Source organism: Mobula birostris, chromosome 7 (assembly GCF_030028105.1).
Source record: "Mobula birostris isolate sMobBir1 chromosome 7, sMobBir1.hap1, whole genome shotgun sequence".
Classification (NCBI taxonomy): domain Eukaryota; kingdom Metazoa; phylum Chordata; class Chondrichthyes; order Myliobatiformes; family Myliobatidae; genus Mobula; species Mobula birostris.
The window spans coordinates 31226020-31246210 of NC_092376.1; the positions used below are offsets into that span (position 1 = coordinate 31226020).

The 20191-nt window shown below is 41.3% G+C and overlaps 1 protein-coding gene and 1 long non-coding RNA gene across 2 annotated transcripts in view; one reads left to right on the plus strand and one right to left on the minus strand.

The window, feature by feature from the left end:
- LOC140200090 (uncharacterized) overlaps positions 1 to 20191 on the plus strand; it is a 70408-nt gene that overhangs the window by 27173 nt on the left and 23044 nt on the right. Inside the window, exon 2 of the long non-coding RNA XR_011886558.1 lies at positions 5029 to 5321. This is a non-coding gene — a long non-coding RNA (uncharacterized lncRNA). The remainder of the gene's footprint in view (positions 1 to 5028; positions 5322 to 20191) is intronic.
- Positions 8912 to 20191, minus strand: part of LOC140200087 (copper-transporting ATPase 2-like) — a 143649-nt gene continuing 132369 nt past the window's right edge. Inside the window, exons 20-21 of the mRNA XM_072262832.1 lie at positions 15965 to 16067; positions 8912 to 10487 (exon numbers count right to left, since the gene is read on the minus strand). Coding sequence (XP_072118933.1) covers positions 10223 to 10487; positions 15965 to 16067 — 368 coding nt within the window. The 3' untranslated portion in view covers positions 8912 to 10222. The remainder of the gene's footprint in view (positions 10488 to 15964; positions 16068 to 20191) is intronic.

Here is a 20191-nt window from a genome sequence, read left to right on the forward strand (position 1 = left end):
AGCCTGAAACTTGTTACAGTCACCAGAGGCTCTAAATGGTTTAAGGCCCTGCCCCCATCGTGCAATGGAGAGCTGGCAACTGTGTAAAAACCCATGGATTGTTTTCTCAGAGAATACATGTAGAAGAAAATTAGTATTATGCTGAAGAAATGTATTTAAAGATTAACTTTCTTGTCACATGTGCAATGAAACATCAAAGTCTTGCAGTGAATGTGCTATTTGCATCGAAGACCAACCCAGTCAAGGATGTGCTAGGCCAGCTTGGAAGTGTGGCCATGCTTCCAGCAACAACTATTTTTTATTTTTTTACTTTATTTTGTTTTACTGATGGAGTGGGCCCTTCCAGCCCTTCGAACCACACTGCCCCACAGCCCCCAATTAGGTTATCCCCCTAACATAATTACGGGACAATTTACATTGACTAATTAACTTACCTGGTCCACCTTTGGACTGTGGGAGGATGTCAGAGCACCCAGGGAAAACCCACGTACAGACACTCCATACAGAACAGTGCTGGAATTGAACACTGGACTCTGAGACGCCCCAAGCTGTAATAGCGTTACGCTAACCACTACACTACCCATTCCCCCAAAACAGGAAATGCTCAGCAAGTTAGACATTGTCTGTGGAAAGAGAAACAGAGTTAATGTTGCAGACAAACAACCCTTTGTTAGAACTGAAAAATTAAGAAAATTGTAGTATCGAGGTACAGGGAGGGTGGGGAATGGCTTGAATAGGACAAAGGAAATATCTCTTGTAGTGTGAAGTCAGCGTTGTCCTAGTAATCAAATATTCGTAGAACCATCTAGATTAACCCCTCTTCCATCTTCCCTTCAATGTAAATTTGTGTTTTCTCACTTTCCCTGTTATGTTGAGGAATCTTGGACTGAGAGCGTAACTCTGCTTCGCTTTTCGCAGATGCTGCCTGACCTGCTGAGCTTTCCCAGCATTTTCTGTTTCCTGCTTAGATTTTCTGGTCTTCTTTTGTTTCCCCTACTGTGGGGATTCAAGAAGAGATCTCCCTGGAGTCCTGTTGAAGGCTCTTAGCCCAAAATGTCGGCTGTTTATTCTTTTCCATATATACTGCCTGGCCTGCTGAGTTCCTCCAGTATTTTGTGTGTGTTGCTTGGATTTCCGGCATCTGCAGATTTTCTTGTCTCTGGAGAACTACTGTTTTGTCTTTGGACATTGAAAACACAAAAATTTCATGACAAAGTCAAGAGTGACCAAACATGACTTAGGTATTTGAGTTGATAGCCTGTATCTATTTCTCAGGTCAAATTTAGAGTTATTATTGACAATTAAGTATAATTCCAAGATGAGTCCTATTTAAAATTGGATTGGGTTTAGTCCCTATTAACCTTACTGGAAAGATAGTGCATTCCAAGATGTCTGCAAGGTTAATCCTGAGCTTTCATTTGCATTAGTAGTCATAGGGATGATGTGTAACCCCTTAAGCAAAGTCTCTCCATCACTTAAGAGTTGTTTTTACAGTAATGAGATAATTAATATAATTTATAAGGAATCTGATTGTCAATTGAAAAGGCTATTCTAATATCCTATTGTTGATTGATAAAACTGCATTATAATATTTCTTACAACTTCAGTTTAAGGGATAGGTGCTCCTAAAAGAATGGATTCTGGAACTCAAAGCTCTAAGTTGTGCAAATGTTCAAACAAAAGAATTTCTGCAAACAGGAAAAAAGATAAATAAAGGAGGAGAGAGAGATAGAGGGAGAGAGATGGAGTGAGAGAGAGAGAGAGAATAAAAAGAAAAAGAAGCACAGGAACAGGCCCCTTGGCCTACAACATTGTGTTAAAATAATTAAACTAATAAAGTACCTAAATGAAACAAGTCCCTTCTTCCTACACAATATCCACATCGCTTCATTTTCTGCACATTTCACTGCCTGTCTGAAACTCTCTTGAAAGCCTTATATTATATTTGCCTCCACCAGCAGCACATTCTTGGCACTCACCATTCTCTGCGTGAAAAAAAAACTTGTTCCACGCATCTCTTTTGAACTCACTAAATACATTCCCTATATATAGTATTAGACAATTTGACCCTAAAGAAAAATTTACTGGCTCCCTTTTAGACCATAAGACATAGGAGCAGAATTAGGCCATTCAGCCCATCGAGTTTGTTCTGCCAATCCATCATGGCCGATCCTGGATCCCACTCAACCCCATACACCTGCCCTCTAACTATATTCTTTGATGCCCTGACTTGATCAGAAAACAATCAACTTCCGCTTTAAATATACCCATAGACTTGGCCTCCATCACAATTTGTGGCAGAGCATTCCACAGATTCACTACTCTGGCTAAAATAATTCCTCCTTCCCTCTGTTTTAAAAGGTCACCCCTTAATTTTGAGTCTGTGCCCTCAAATTCTGGATACCCACACCATAGGAAACATCCTCTCCACATCTATCCTATCTAGTCCTTTTAACATTCGGTAGGTTTCAATGAGATCCCCACACATTTTTCTAAATTCCACTAAGTACAGACCCAAAGCTACCAAATGCTCTTCATATGTTAACCTCTTCATTCTCAGAATCATCCTCATGAACCTCCTCTTGGCTCTCTCCAATGATAGCACATCGTTTCTGAAATATGGGGCCCAAAGCTGTTGACAATGCTCTGTGTGGCCTGACTAATGTCTTATAAAGGCTCAGCATTATCTTCTTGCTTTTATATAAATGCCAACATTGCATTTGCCTTCTTTACCACAGACTCAATCTGCAAATTAATTTATTGGGAGTCTTGCATGAGGACTCCTAAGTCTGTCTGACCCTCTGATGGTTCTCCCCTTTTAGATAATAGATCACACTATTGTTCCTTTTACTAAAATGCATTATCATACATTTCCCAACACTGTATTCCATCTGCCACTTTTTTACCTATTCTTCCAATTTGTCTAATGTCTGCTGCAAACGCATTGCTTCCTCAGCACTACCTACCCCCCGCCTATCTTCAAATCATCCGCAAGCTTTGCCACAAAGCCATCAATTCCATTATCTAAATCACTGACAAACAATGTGAAAAGTAGCGGTCCCAATACTGACCCCTGAGGAACATCACTAGTCACTGGCAGCCAACTAGAAAAGGCCCCTTTTATTCCCATCCACTGCCTCCTGCCCATCAGCCATTCCTTTGTCCATGCCAGGATTTCCCTGTAATGCCATAGGATTTTCTATCTTCTATCTTCTATCAAGCTTTATCCCCCAAGCCATGAGAATTCTTACTCCCTGCCACCACCCAGGTCTCATCACGTACGAAATGCGAGTTATGTATATTGTTTACTTTTTGACTTGTGCCTTATTATTTGTTAATCTATTTGTGGTAATATTACCATTGTGGTGTTATTGAGTTACATGTCTTGTATTACGAACCTTGGTCCCGAGGAACGTTGCTTCATCTAGCTGTATATAGGTATACGGTTGAATGACAATAAACTTAAACTTGATTTGAAAATTGATTGCAATACTCCACAGTTTTATACCTGAAATTTAATAAAAACTTTACATTTCACAAACGAGAAAATCTGTAGATGCTGGAAATCCAACCAACACACACAAAGTGCTGAAGGAAATCAGCAAGCCAGGCAGCATCTATGGAAAAAAGTACAGTCGACATTTCGGGCCGAAACCCTTCAGCAGGACTGGAGGAAAAAAGCTGAGGAGTGGATTTAAAAGGTGGGGGGATGGGAGAGAAAACCACCAGATGATAGGTGAAAGCTGGTGGGGGAGGGATGAAATAAAGAGCTGGGAAGTTGATTGGTGAGCTGACGTGAGAGAGGGAAAAGGGAATGGGAAATGGAGAAGGAGGGGGCGGTTAGGGGGCATTACCAGAATTTAGAGTAATCGATGTTCATACCATTAGGTTGGAGGCTACCCAAATGGAATATAAGGTGTTGTTCTTCGATCCTAAGTGTGGCCTCATCATGACATTGGGGAGGCCATGGATGGACATATCGGAATGGGAAGTGAAATTAAAATGGGTGGCCACAGGAGATCCCACTTGTACTGGCAGATGGAGTGTAGATGTTCTGCGTCGATAGAAGCTCTCCCAATCTACGTCGGGTCTATCTTTCCGTCCCCTCCACTTCCTACTTTCCGCAGGGATCGCTCCCTACACGACTCACTTGTCCATTCATCCCTCCCCACTGATCTCCCTCCTGACACTTATCCTTGCAAGCAGAGCAAGTGCTACTCCTGCCCCTACACCTCCTCCCTCACTACCATCCAGGGCCCTAAACAGTCCTTCCAGGTGAGGCAACACTTCACCTGTGAGTCTATTGGGGTCATTTACTGTGTTCACTGTGGCCTCCTGTACGTTGGTGAGACCCGATGTAGATTGGGAGACAAGTTCATTTAGCGTCTACACTCTGTCTGCCAGAACAAGCGGGATCTCCCAGTGGCCACCCATTTTAATTCCACTTCCCATTCCATGCCAATATGTCCATCCAATGGCCTCCTCACTGTCGTGATGAAGCCACATTTAGGTTGGAGGAACAACATCATATATTCTGTTTGGGTAGCCTCCAAACTGATGGCATGAACATCAATTTCTCAAACTTCTGTTAATGCCCCCCGACCCTCCTCCCCTCTCCATTTCCCATCCCCTTTTCCCTCTCTTACCAATCAACTCCCCAGCTCTTTACTTCATCCCCCCCCACCAGGTTTCACCTATCACCTGGTGGTTTTCTCTCCCCTCCCCCCACCTTTTAAATCCACTCCTCAGTTGTTTTTCTCTAGGACTGCCGAAGGGTTTAGCCCGAAATGTCGACTGTACTTTTTTCCATAGATGCTGCCTGGCCTGCTGAGTTCCTCCAGCATTTATGTGTGTTGCTAAAACTTTACATTTGATCTCCCAAAGTCCAAAACCTCACATTTGGCCAGATTAAACTAACCTGCCATTTTTTTGCCCATGTCAGTATCTGATCTGTGTACCGCTGTATCCATTATCCACATCAACAATCTTAATATCAACTGCTAACTTATTATCTCTATTTTCACACAGGTCCTTTATATATATCACAAACAGGAGAAGTCCTAGTATAGGTCCCTCTGGAGGACCACTAGTCAAGGCCGCTCACCCAGAAAAAGCTCTATCAACCATTACCTTCTGTCTTCTGTGGCAAGCCAATTCTGAACTCAAGCGGCCAATTCACTGTGGATAATATGCATCTTAATATTCTGGATAAGCACCCCGTAAAGGACCTTGTCAAGAAAAGGGGTGAGAGGGTAACCAAACTGGGGAATGGAAAAAGAAGCGAGAGGGGGAATGTATAACTTTTTGCATCAATTACAATGGTAAGTTTTTTAACTGTTTACACCTACTGCAAAAGTTCCAATATTGTAAATTGTACTTTAAGAACATAAGTATGCCTTTTACATAATCTGTGATTTCTTTAAACAGAGATTCTATGTTTCAAATGTTGAGGATATTATACACTGCTGAAACATATCATTCAGCTGTTAAAGGATTGTTCTTTCCCTTTTCTGTGTAAACTATCAAAATCTGTTGTAACATTTCCCAAGCTTTTTTTTATTCTAAAGGTTAACTCAGCTGTACATTTTAATTTAGCATAGCAAAATTAAACAGAAATTTCTCATCAACTCTTTAAGAAATAGGAGCATTATTTTGTGTAATGCCAGCTTAGGCTGCTCAGAGGTCAACCTGTAATATTAAGTCTTAAAGAAAAACCTTTGTTTTAAGTGACTGTGTTATAAGTTAGACTATAACAGCCTTTGGAACTTGAACTTTTTACAATTAATTTGTTGAAAATCAAACTGGGAAGTTCCTTGCTTTCAGAAATAGAATATATTATCATGTTGGACAGCAAGAATACAAAACTCACAAAACTTTACATTTTTAGAAAAATAATTTATAAATATTCTCCATTAATATGTACCCCAAAATGTGTATTTCCTGCTGATATAGTTCTAGAGATACTGTATATTATGTCAATTCATTCATGATCTGTTAAGAAACATTTTAGATACTATTTAGAATTTAACAACCAAAATACTGCACTCACCTGCATGTTTGAAGGTAAACAATCTCAAGAATACAAGACAATTGAGCATTTGTTTGTGATTGAGGCTACTGGAAGTTAATTATATCAACCTCAGGACCAATGTTCCCTCTAAGGAACATTGCGCATGTGCACATGCATGCATCTTTTGCTACTAGCACACAAGGGAACTTAAACTGCAGACAAAAGGCTGGCATGTTAAGTATATTTCACAATCATGACAATCACATTTCCTTTTCCGGTTTCTGATGCGGAAGTGTTGACAACATGGAGTTTGCGATGATTTGTCTGCAGATTTTAGAACTGGCTTATTTATGCTGTTTTTAGTGAAGAAATTATTCAGTTTGCACATGTTGTTGTCACTGGGCAAAAAATTGCACAGCACAGGTCATTACAAATTAGAGGGAACATTGCTCGGGACATAACTGTAGGAGCCTTCCTGGATGGTATCTTCAGCCTAACCATCTTCACCTGCTTCAACAAGAAATAATTTTCAACACTTGTAAGTTAAAAATGAAAAGCTGTTCAATCCATTCAAACTTCTCATAGAAAGCAATCTATTCCAGCACTTAAACAGAAAATGCCGGAAGAACTCAACTACTCAAGCAGCATCCGTGGAATGTGGAACATTCCAGATTAGGGGCTCTTCTTTTGACTTTCTGAATTTCCCAGTTCAGAATGCAAAATCTTCATCGATCTCTCTTGCTACAGATCCCACTTCACTAGCTGAGCAAAAGCATTTTCTGCTTTTGTTGCAGAGTCCAGCATCTGCAGTTTTGTTTTCCAATCTATGGCAGCATGAATAAGAATTGGACAACAAACTAACAAGGATGCAGTAAATATCATTTGTATTGCAAATCTGCTAGGCAATGTTCGTCAGCACAACTTTACTATTTCTGCCTCCCTCCCCCCATCTACATCCTGGAAATGTATTATTGACCAGAAGCAACACTGAGCCAACCACAGAAATACGGTGAGAGATCAGAGTTGGGTATCCTGCCGTAAGCAACTCACATCCTGATACCCTAAGCCATCAACTATAGGCACAAGTCAGGAGTATGATAGCATACTGTCCATCATACTTGCCTGGATGAGTGCAGCTCCAACAGCACCCAGAGATCCAGGATAAAGCAGTCTGCTTGAATGCCGTCTCATCCACCACACTAGCACTCATTCCCTCCACCTCTGGCTGTAGTAAGTACCAAATACAAAGTATTCTGCGGTTATTTCAGAAGCAGCTCTATAATCCACCACCATCACCAACCAGAAGGAAAGGGGCAGCAGGTACGTGGGAACACCACCAGCTCCCATTCCCCTCCAAGTCAGCCTAGAAGGATGGCAGCAGTTCAAGAAGACACCTGACCGCCTCTGACGGGTGATTAAGGATGAGCAGCAGCATCCACATCCAGAACAAAAAAAAACATTTATACTGTAACTGTCTTTATTATAATGTGTCCTTCAACAGCTTCATTACAACTTTGGAACCTGATCTGTGAAGAAAATCAAATCTGAGTAGCTTTCAGGAAATTTGTACTTGTGGCAACATTAAAGGGATATGTTGCCTCTGTACTATTATCACATAGCACAGACTACAGCTATCAGCATTCAAGGTTTAAAGATTAGCACTAGTTGTCACATGTACATAGAAATATACAGTGAAATGTATTCTTTGCTTCAATGACCAACACAGTCTGATGAAGTGTTGGGGACAGCCTGCAAGTATCACCATGCTTCCGGTGCCAAAATAGCATGCCCACAAATTATTAACTCTAACCCATATATCTTGTGATGTGGGAGAAAACTAGAGCACCTGGAGAAAATCCACATGGTCACAGGATGAATATGCAAACTCCTTACAGCCAGTGGCAGGAATTGAACCCTAATCACTGGCACTGTAGAACGTTGTTCTAACCATTACGCTACTGTGTCACCACCCTCCTATTAACTAGTTCCTGAATGTGCTGAAAAGCATACACCCATCTACTGTTTAAAATATATATGCCACAAAATATCTCCAGTGTCAAGATCTGATGTATGTTATTTCTTCATTCTAACATGTTCTTCAGTGATTTGATTTTGTAGAGCTTTGCACCTGAGGAAAGCTGACAAAAGGAAGGAATTAGCTGTATACTGTCCTGTTCTTTCACTTGTTTTTCTCCATTCACAGTCCCTTAAGGTCAAAGATTACTTGATTCCACTCCAGTTCCCGAGAAGGCCAAGATGGGACCAGCAGACTGCCTCAGGTGGTTATTGGGAAAGGCAGGTGGTTAGTTTGTGAGTTGTTGTGCTCCTTCCACTATTACACAGGGCTTCCTTATGATCTCAATGCATGAACTTGAGATCCTCAGTGCCATCTGGAATGTTCCTTCTCCATCTTGAGCAATCATGGCCAGCAGATTCCAATGACCAGGTGGACCTATTATGGATTTTACATTTTCTTTCAAGGAGGCTTGGGTAACATCATTTTCCCATTCCTTCTGTGTATCTGTTAATCTTTAGCTATGACAGAGTTTGGAACCATCTGTTCCCAGAGTCTGGTGTGAACAATATGCCCTGCCCAGGGGGAGACAGTTTGTAGTTACCATGATTGTATTTATCTCCATTTTTGAAGATAATAATGAATACAGGATCTCTGAGTTTCACCGCAGAAAGAAGAGATTAAGTTATGAATTTATGACCAAAATTCTCTCTTGTGTATTCTATGCACTACTAACTTTAATTGAGTTCAGAATGTCTTTTTTCACAAACCTAAACCTTAGAGAAATGTTGTTTCACAAGGGTTGTGTATGTTTAGTGTATCAGTAATATTGTAAATATATTGTTTATTAAGCATTCTTTGTTGGTTAAATATTTATTGCAGGTTATATATAAAAGTATGTGAATGGCATATGTCATCACGCCATCACGTCATATGCGTGTGCATCACTTAAAGTAAAAATGAAGTTAGATAAGTTGTTCCCTGATCCGTATTTTTTTCAATTAGTTTAATGTTTTGGAGTTACAAAACATAACAGTGGCAACAAGGAAGTTTTAAACAGATCTGAAATGACTACCTACTTGTGAAAGCACACGAAGGAGTTTTTTTAAAAAATACAGCGCAAAACATAAATAGACCTCATCTTTTTTCCTTAAAACATCCATAATTATTGTTACTAATTCATTAATTAATCATACTCTCTGCTCAAAATTAGCATAGCCTGCAAGAGAAATTTTTAGAAGAATATCGCCAATTTGGGCACATGCTCTCAGAAAGATTTGCCACCACTACCATAAGACCTTGTTCTTCACTTGGGCCATGGCCTTTATGATTACATGTCTGTCCGAGATGAAGGTGAGGATGAACTAAACAATTTGTTCTGGATTCAAGTCAAGGATAATTGAATCTAGGAGTGAGGATGCTTTAAAATGCTTTTGTCAGTGGATGCTGAGTACATTTCTGAACTTGGTAACTTCACCTTTGTTCAGCCCAGGTACCAACCATTAGCAAGCACAATTCAGTCAGTAAAGAACTCATCAGATGTTTTTCTCAACTGTATGGTTCCCAAATTTTGTTCGGAAATGAGGAATGGTGAATAAAAGATTTAACTTAGTTTTAAAACCAGGAAGCTAATCAATTACAGCACACAAAATGCCAAAGGAACTCAGCAGTTAAGTTCCTCCAGCATTTTGCGTGTTGCTCTGGGTTTATACTAATTTAAACTGTTTATGCAAATTATTTTTCATCTGGTGACTTAAAACAATAGGGAGGTATAAGCATTGTTATTGGCAGTTTTAAAAATAAAAGAGGGTAGTCGTTAAAGATATTGATATTTATACCAGCTAACATTTAATGGAATTCTGTTTGTTCAGGATTGTACATGGTGTGAAGTCTAAAATAACAAAATTGTTAGGATTTGTTGAGGTTTTATGCACTACTGACTTTAAAAGACTAATTAGCATTAATTAAGTACAAAATGTCTTTTTCACAAATCTAAACCTTAAAAAAATATTCTTACACAATTTAGTTTAAAGCACATGAAGGTCAATAAAGCAGCTTGGTATAAATGCATGGAAAACATCCAATAAGGGTATACGTGATGGGCAATTTAGCTACTGTTGACCCTTTAATGAGGTCCTGGCTGAATGGACTACGGGTTTTGTAAATTTATTTCTTCAATTCACAACCTTCATAAATCTTTAGATGGAATGCTCTTCATTTTGTTCTCTAACCAGCAAAGAGCATTCTTCGTGTTCTTCATGAGCAGATACACCCTGATTTGATCGCTTATCAGATGGTAATGATAATCGACTGACACGTCTTAATCGTTCCCAGGCCCTGAGCCTCAGAGAGTCTGGACGCCTGTTGTCCATTCCTATATGAATACTAATTTGTGACGGTGTAAACTGCTTCATGTGGCCTTGTGCTTGAGATTCAAGTTCTTCTGTATTTGGCTTCTTGTAGCTAAAATTGAAAATAATAAGTCAATGAATAAGACAATGTTACACCTTAATCATCAAGTACATTCTCAATGCATTTTCTGAAGTCTAGAAGAATAAGAGGGGTATCTCATCAAAACCTATTGAATATTGAAAGACCTAGACAGAATGGATGTGTAGATTCTACGGTGGGGGAATCTAGGACCAGAGGGCATAACTTCAGAATACAGGATACTCATTTAGAACAGAGATGAGGAGGAACAACTTTAGTCAGCAGGTGTTGAATCTGTGGAATTCACTGCTACAGACGGCTGTGGAGGCCAAGTCATTGGGTATATTTACAGTGGAGGTTGATATGCTGCTGGTTAGTAAGGGTGGCAAAGATTACAGGGTGAAGGCAGGAGAATGGGGTTGAGAGGGATAAATCAGTCACGATGGAATGGCAGAGCAGACTCGATGAGCTGAATGGCCTAATTCTAGTTGTATGTTTTATGGTTATTTTCAATACTGAAAATCAATTATGTACAGCAACAATGATCTGATTGAAGAAAAGTCCACTGGAGATACAAAATAGTGCAGATGCTGGAATATATAGCGAAGAACAAACTTCTGGAAATGTTGTCGAAGTAGCCTGCAACTTATGTAATAACTGTAAGTGTAAACCTGGTCACACCGATGTAGAGAAGGCTGCATCGAGCATCAAACACTATAGAGCAGATTGAAGACGATGCATGTGAGTTGCTCCCTCATGTGGAGGGGGCGATAACAGCTCTGGATGATGACAAGGGAGGCAGTGTTAGGACAGATATTGTAGCTCCTACAGTTGCAGAGGTAAGTGCCAGGGGAGGGATCAGTGACCCAGGGATTTACAAATTGGTTTTAGAAATGCATGGGTAGTGAAGGTGTGTTCTGTGGTGGGATCACATAGATGCTGGCAGAAATGGTGGAGAATCATATGGTGGATGTGGAGGCTGATGGAGTCTGTCTCTGCCTCCACTCTCCCATCCCCCAAGGTGACTTCACGTACCCATCACCCCTTCCTGACGTGGTTCCACCTACTGCCTCATCCAAACCCCTCACCTCTGTATATTATCCTTCCTCTGCACTCTCAGTCCTGATGCAGGGTCTCGACCCAGAACATTAGTAATCCCTCTGCCTCCAAAGATGCTGCTGACCCTCTGAGTTTCTCCACCAGCTTGCTTTTCGCTCAGTTGATCAATTTATATTTATTATGATAAGCAAAACATAATCCACAGGTTTTATTTTCCCTCAGTTCCATTGTATTTATACTTGTGATTTCTCCCACATTAAACACAATGGTATAACTTTAAGAACATGGAATGTGAGATGCATGCCAGGAAATCAATTTTAAAAAAGGAAAAGAAGAATTTGTCTTCTCAATGTGACAGCAAATCCATCAAATCTCTTTACAATAGTCAATTTTTGCTCATGCTCACAGCAGTGAATACATCTATATTTTATACTTGAGGGCTAAAATGCCTGTCACTGTAATGGTGATAATTTTTAATCTTTATTGTTAACAGTTTCAAATAACCTAATTATTTCAAAGTAGGATTTGTTGCATAAATTATCTATCCATCCTCATATCAGCAGGTTTAACGTCATTGGCATATGTTGTGAAATTTGTTAACTTTACGGCAGCAGTACAATGAAATAGATGATAAATAAATATAGAGAGAAATGCTAGCAGAAATAGTGAAGAATCATATGGTAGATGTGGAGTCTGTCTCTACCTCCACTCCCATCCCCCAAGGTGCCTCCATGTATCCATCACCCCTTCCTGACGTGATTCCACCTATCGCCTGCCAGTTCCTACCTCATCCAAACCCCTCACCTCTGCATATTATCCTTCCTCTACACTCCCAGTCCTGATGCAGGGTCTCAACCCAGAACATCAGTAAACCCTCTGCCTCCACAGATGCTGCTGACCTAAGCAGCAGTGGGCAAATTAAGTATATTAAGTAACATTAAGTATAAGCGGGAGGAGAAGATGGCGACGCAACGCAGCTCACAGTGGCCACTCCGGTGGTGATGTCTGTTATTCGTCAAGTAGGGTGCCATGCACAATCCTGATTTGACGGAGACGGACGTGAGAGTACAGAGGAACATCTGGTGAATCTTCTGAAATGCCTGCTTCGCTGCTGCTGCTACTGTGTGGTCCAGAACCTCTGGAGGAGAAGGCCCCTAGTCCTCGGCTTTGGTTGTTGCTCGGCGGCCGGGGCGGGGTCGAAGCTCTCAGCAGAGGATGGTGCTCGGAGGGGCTGTATCAGAGGGACTGGTCAGAGGCTCGAAGTTTTTGGACAGACTCAGAGTCGGCTGCAGTCAGGTGCTTCCAATGCATCGGCAAGTTGTCGGCGCTTGGAGGTTCATGGCAGGGAGAGTTTCTCCCTTCTGCCACCTGCGTTAGATGATGAGTCGATCGGGACTTTGAGACTATTTTTTAATCATGCCCATGGTCTGCTCTTTATCAAATTAGGGAATTGCTTTGCACTGTTGTAACTATATGTTATAATTATGTAATTTTGTCAGTTTTAGTCTTGGTTTGTCCTGTTTTTCTTGTGATATCATTCTGGAGGAACATTGTATCATTTTTTAAATGCATGCATTTCTAAATGACAATAAACGAGGACTGAGTGTCCTCATAAGCTAATATAATCTAATCTATATGTCTATTAAATAGCTAAATTAAAATAAATAGTGCAAAAAAAAAAACAAATTAAAAAAGGCAGTGAGTAGTGTTCATGGGTTCAATGTCCACTTATAAATCGGATGGCAGGGGGAAGAAGCTGTTCTTGAACTGCTGACTGTATGCCTTCAGGCTCCTGTACCTCCTTCCTGATGGTAACAGTGTGAAGAGGGTATGTCCTGGGTTGTGGAGATCCTTAATGATGGATGCCACCTCCCTAAGGGAGCACTCCTTGAAGATATCTTGGATATTACAGTGGCCAATACTCATGATGGAACTGACTAGTTTTACATGTTTCTGCAACTTACTTTGACCTTGTGCATTAATTAGCCCCTCCCCCCAATACCAGACGGTGATGTTCCAGTCAGAATGCTCTCTACAGTACATCTGTAGAAGTTTTTGAGTGTTGACAAACCAAATCTCTTCAAACTCCTAATGAAATATAGCCGCTGTCTTGCCTATATAGTTGCATCAAAATGTTGCGTCCAGATTAGGTCCTCAGAGGAACTGATACTCGAAAATTTGAATTTGCTCACTCTCTCCGCTTCTGATCCTTCTATGAGGATTGGTGTATGTTCCCTCGTCTTACCCTTCCTGAAGTCCACAATCAGCTCTTTGGTCTTGCTGACGTTGAGTGCAAGGTTATTGCTGCAACGCCACTCAACTAACTGGTATGTCTCACTCCTGTACACCCTTTCATCACCATCTGAAATTCTGCCAACAATGGTTGTATCATCAGAACAGTTATAGATGCTGTTTGAGCTATGCCTAGCCACACAGTCCTGGCTGTAGAGAGAGTAGAGCAGTGGGCTAAGCACACATATTGTCAGCGAGGTGGAGATGTTATTTCCAATCCACACAGATTGTGGTCTTCTAATTAGGAAGTTGAGGATCCAGTTGCAGCGGGAGGGACACGGGCCTAGGTTCTGTAGCCCTTCGATCAGAACTATAGGAATGATGGTGTGAAATGCCGAGCTATAGTCAATAAACAGCATCCTGACATAGGTACTTGAATTGTCCAAATGATCCAGGGCCGCCTGGTGAGCCATTGAGATTACGTCCGCTGTAGACCTGTTGTGGCAAAAGGCAAATTTCACTGGCCCAGGTACTTCCTGAGACAGGTGTTAATTCTAGATATGACCAGCCTCTCAAAGCATTTTATCACCGTAGATGTGAGTGATACTGGACGATAGGCTGCTCTTCTTGGGCACTGGTGTAATTGTTGACCTTTTGAAGCAAGTGGGCACTTCCGACTGTAGTGAGAGATTGAAAACGTCTTTGAACACCCACCAGCTGGTTGGCACAGGTTTTCAGTGCCTTACCAAGTACTCCATTGGGCCCTGCTGCCTTGAGAGGGTTCACCCTCTTGAAAGACAAACTGACTGACTTCGTCCTCCGAAGCAGAGATCACAGGGTCAACAGATGCTGTGGGGATCCTCAGAGCATGATTCAACTGTAGCTTATTTCCACAATGTTATTTTGTACTCAGTAATGCCAGTCCATTATTGCTTGCACTGAAATAAATAAACATTTCAGTTTGATTGCAAAGTTTGTGAGGTGTTGTACTTTGATAGGATCAACCACGGTAGGTCTTACAGTGAATGGTAGGGTACTGAACATAGAACATAGAAACCTACGAAACATGACAGGTCCTTTGGCCCACAACGCTGTGTCGACCATGTAACCTACTCTAGAAACTGCCTGGAATTACCTACCCTACCGCATAGCCCTCTGAAGAATCCTGTAGAACAAGAGATCGAGAATACTGATCCATAATTCATTGAAAGTGGTGTCACAGATTGACAAGGTTGTAAAGAAATCTCTTAGCACATTGGCCTTCATAAATCAAAGTATTGAGTACAGGAGATGGGATGTTATGGTGACGTTGTATAAGATGTTGGTAAGGCCTAGTTTGGAGTATTGTGTACAGTTTTGGTCATCTATCTACTATAAGGTTGAAAGAAGAGAGAGAAAATTTACAAGGATGTTGCCGGATCAGGAGGACCTGAATTGTAAGGAAAGATTAAATAAGTTAGGAGTTTATTCCTTAGAATGTAGAAGACTGAGGGGAGATTTGATAGAGGTATACAAAGTTATGAGGGATATAGATAGGGTAAATGCAAACTGGACTTTTCCCCTGAAGTTGGGTGAGACTACAACTAAAGGTCATGGGTTAAGGGTGAAAATTGAAAAGCTTAAGGGAATAAAAAGGATTGTGACAGTGTGAAACGAGCTGCCAGCACAAGTGGTGCAAACAAGCTCGATTTCAATGTTTAAGAAAAGTTTGGATTGGTACATGGATGGTAGAGGTATGAAGGGCTATGGTCCTGGTGCAGGTCTATGGGAGTAGGCTGTTTAAACGGTTCAGAATGGACTAGATGGGCCAAAGGGCCTGTTTCTGTGCTGTATTCTTCTATGACACTGTAACAGTGCCAATGTGTTCTACCACCGGGACGGATAATGAAAGCCTATGATGTGATCAGGTGTGTCATAAATCCAGAGGGAGATCAAGAAGGACAAGGACAGAAGGGCAAAGTGCTTCATGGTGAGAGACATGCTCTCTGCATCTTTTATTAGATCACTTCAGAATTGTAGCCTCCAATTCCATATATAATGATTTATTATTGAATTAAAGGTGAAGCTGAGTTATCCACAACAACCTGTAATTCATCATTATCTTTCAAAATGCAAAAAAAGTATTTTTCAGCCTTTTTAAATTGTCAATTTGTTTGAGAAACAGCATATATTATTTCTTACTAGCTGACTGAACATTGTAAAATTGTTATGCTACTTACAGTTTTAACAATAATGAAGAAACGACCACAGAAACAGAGGAAGCAGCCATTGCAGCAGAACCCATCCATGGCTGTAAAACTAGGCCCAAAGGCAAAAACACACCTGGAAAACACATAGCATATTTGAAATGTAAAACAATGGATCATTAAGGAAGTTGCCCCCATTTTACACCGAAGTGAAACCTAGTCATATGCATACTAGCAGTTAACAACACAGATCAAAGGAAAGAGAAGTTCTCTGACTTCAAACCAAACATGGATTCCAGAGGCAGCTTTATTGTGCATCAACACAGGAAACATCACTTACTTATCCGCAAGTGAAAAATCATAATCTTGACACCATTTTACTTAGTTACAGAATTATTCACAGGTTTTGCACATCGAAATGGTGGTCATCCATCGATGACAAGAAACCTGTGCGGGAGAGTTTTTAAAAGAGGAAAAGCCATTGCACTGGGGCAATGGATCTCAAAAGTCTGCTCCAGTGGTACAAACAAATATCACAAACTGGGGTCTTCCTTGGTTGCAGTGGATGACCATACCATCTTCTATTCCTTGTCATGCCCTTCGCTCTCCAAGGAGCATCGCAATACCTCCTTCCTAGCTGTCGGATCTCACTGTAGGTCTCATCTGCCCAGTCCGCCAGAGCTGGCTTTGCATGCCAGGACAGGCATGTCCCTATCTCACCGGGATATGAGGCTGCCAGCCACCCTCACTTGGCTTAGCCCACCTGTCGAAGCAGTGTACTGGGACTTGCCTGTGGTCACGTGCAAACAGCTACTTGGAGCCACAGGTGAGAGCTAAGTATCCAGTGGGGACCAAAGGCGAGTGAGCTGCCCCCTTCACCAGGGGTGATTCACCTCCCTGGACACCCTGGGAGAGCTGCACATCACAATATATTGTTTCTATATTCTCTCTGTTAACATTCCTCAGCTGAAACATCTGTGGCAGTTCAACAAAATATTTTAATTCTTTACATTGCAAATGTGACAGAATGTTTAACTTGTTTGTTATACAAGTCACAAAATAAATATCATACACCATTGTATGCAATGATGAATATATTTTACAGCACTTAATAGAATTAATTACAATACTTCAATAATGCAAACACACTTTGAATTCCACTTCCAATTCCCATTCCGATATGTCAATCCATGGCCTCCTCTACTGTTGCAATGAGGCTGCACTCAGGTTGGAGAGACACTACCTTGCATTTCATCTGGGTAGCCTCCAACCTGACGGCATGAACATCGATTTCTCAAACTTCCTGTAATGGCTCCCCCTGACCCCTTCACCCTTCCCCATCCACGTTTCCCTCCCTCACCTTATCTCCTTGTCTGTCCAACACCTCCCTCTGGTGCTCCTTCCCTCTTTTCTTTCTTGCACAGCCTTCTATCCCCACCTATCGGGCTCCCCCTTCTCCAGACCCTTGTCTCTTTCACCAATCAACTTCCCAGCTATTTACTTCATCCCTCCCCCTCCCATTTTCACCAATCACCTTGTGCTTCTCTCTCTCTCCTCCCCCACCTTTTAAATCTACCTCTCATCTTTTTTTCTCCAGTCCTGCCAAAGGGTCTCAGCCCGAAATGTCGACTGCACTCTTTTCCATAGATGCTGCCTGGCCTGTTGAGTTCCTCCAGCATTTTGTGTGTGTTGCTTGGATTTCCAGCATCTGCAGATTCTCTCTTGTTTTTAATTTCTTTCTCCCCATTATTTTATAATACAGAGAAACTCTTGCCTCCTTGTTAAAACTATCTCTAGAAGAAATCCATTCACATAGAGGAATTATATAGGACTGATCATGTAAACTGTGGGTATTTTTATGTACTGGATCCAGTGTGTCCTCCATAACTCAGACACCTCCCTGCAAAAACTCATTTCAGGGAGGTAGCACCATCAATTTGCGGGAGGTGGGATGTCTGCAATAGAGTAGCTCCTTAGCAGCTAGCCAGCTAGTTTAAATAATGTTAGCTATGCTAATGAATGAATGACACCTGTTAAACTCACCTTAACATGTCTTTTACAATCTTAAACCACGATGGGCGATAGAAAAGTCACTGTTGCAAACAGTGCAGTGAGCAACACTGTCATTATTTTTGACCCTTATTAGGCAGGGGTACACTTTAGTGTAGTCTGAGGTGATGTACGTTTTATATTTTCTTTCTGTGGAACACTCTGCCATGGCGCGTTCTTTCTCTCTCTCTCTTGCTCTCTCTCTCTCTCGCTCGCTCTCAAAAAAGAAATCGATTTCCAGGATATTGTATATAATTTGCAGGCATCAGGGAGCCACTATAAATATGCAGGAGACTCCCGGAACTTCCGGGAGAGGTGGGATGTCTGATAACTCTCCGTCTCAAGATAATCAACTCTACTTGTTATGTCTGTACACATTTACATATAAATTAAAGCATGCACAAGGAAGATGGCTTTAACTGGTGTATTCACATTGAGGGGAGAAAGAGAGAGAGAGAGCAATGCACACGTGTAGACAACAGCGCATGCACAGAGAGCAGATCATTACATAGTACTAAAGGGGGGCATTACTCTGAAAGAAATAGATTCATACATTACACTTCATCCTCTTTAGATTAATGCAACATAAAACTGTATATGTATAAAACATTCTGTTTCTCTTTCATAAACCTATATTCCAAATAAACATACTGTTTTTCCTCATGAATAGTCAGAATTCTTCTGACATATATTGTGATCCATTGTCACTCACAATTTGTTTGGGTAAGCCATTTCTAGCGAAGATAGGCCTCAGAGCAGAGACAGTCTTTGCTGAGATGGTTGACTTCAGTGGTATAACCTCCAGCCACTTTGAATGAGCATCCACAGCAATCAGAAACATGGAGTCCATGAATGGCCCAGCAAAGTCAATATGTACTTTTTGCCATGGTGAAGACGGTCACTCTCATGGGTGTAATGGTGCCTGTGGGGTACATTTGGAACTCTTTGGCATCCCAAATAGCTTTTGGACAAGTTTTCAATTTGTTTACCTATTCCGGGCCACTGCACATAGCACCGGGTGAGACTCTTCATCTTGACTGTATCCAGGTGTCTTCATGCAGATTCTCTAACACTCTGGTGCATAGATTCAAGGGAACTACATCATGAGATCCACACATCAGTGTTCTTTAACATACCGACAGTTGGTCTTGTCTCGCTGAGAACTCTCGAATCATAGGGTTACCATGAGCTGACCATCCTTACATGGTGATTTCAAAGGCTTTTGACAATGTTGGGTTATTCCTTGTTTCTGGTTGTATTTCAGAATTTGTTACCAGCAACTGGTAATGCAGTGTGGAAAACTTCTGCTGGATCACAGTATGAAGACTTTTCTGTGGTTGCCAAGAACGGAAGATATGTCAAGCCATCAGCATTGCTGTGTTGTTTGTTACCCTTGAACTCTATGTCATAAGAGTGGGTTCCCAGGAATAGTGCCCAACGTTGTAACCGGGTAGCAGTCATCACTGGAATTCCTTCCTGGGATTGAAAATGGACACAAGGGACCGGTGGTCTGTCATTAGTGTAAACATTTGTCCGTAGAGGTAGTGGTGAAACTTTTTTTATTCCTCATACCAGTCTCTTGGTCAATCTGTACGTAGTTGCGTTGTGTTTGTCAGTGATCTTGAAGCAAATGCAATCGGGCATTCAGATCCATCTTTCATAATGTGTGATGAAAAATGGCTCCAATGCCCTAAGGGGATGCATTGTACACCAGTCTGATGGGCAGGGGGATGGGTCATAATGGGAGAGCAGTTCATCGGATGTTATTAGTCTCTTTGTTTTCTTGAACACTTTTTCACATCTTTCTGATCATTCCCTCTTTGCTCCTGTTTGTAGCAGTGCATTCAAAGGATGCAATGTTTGGGAAAACTGGTGGTAGTAGTTTACATTGGCACAAGTATGACCTGAGTTGTGAGACATTTTCTGGTTTGGGTGCCTGTAGCACTGCTTCAATCTTCTCCTGTGACTTATGTAAGCCATGCACGACTATGACATGTCCACAATATGAGATTTCATTCTTGAAAAACTCACATTCTTCTGTCTTTGCATGCAGACTATACTCATTCAGCCTGGTAAACACTTTACCAAGGTTCTGGAGGTGCTCCCCATCATTTTTATCAGACACGATGATGTCATCAAGGTAACATTGTGTTCCGGGGTATCTTGGAGCACTTGGTCCATTGCTCTTTGCCAAATTGCTGGAACTGATAC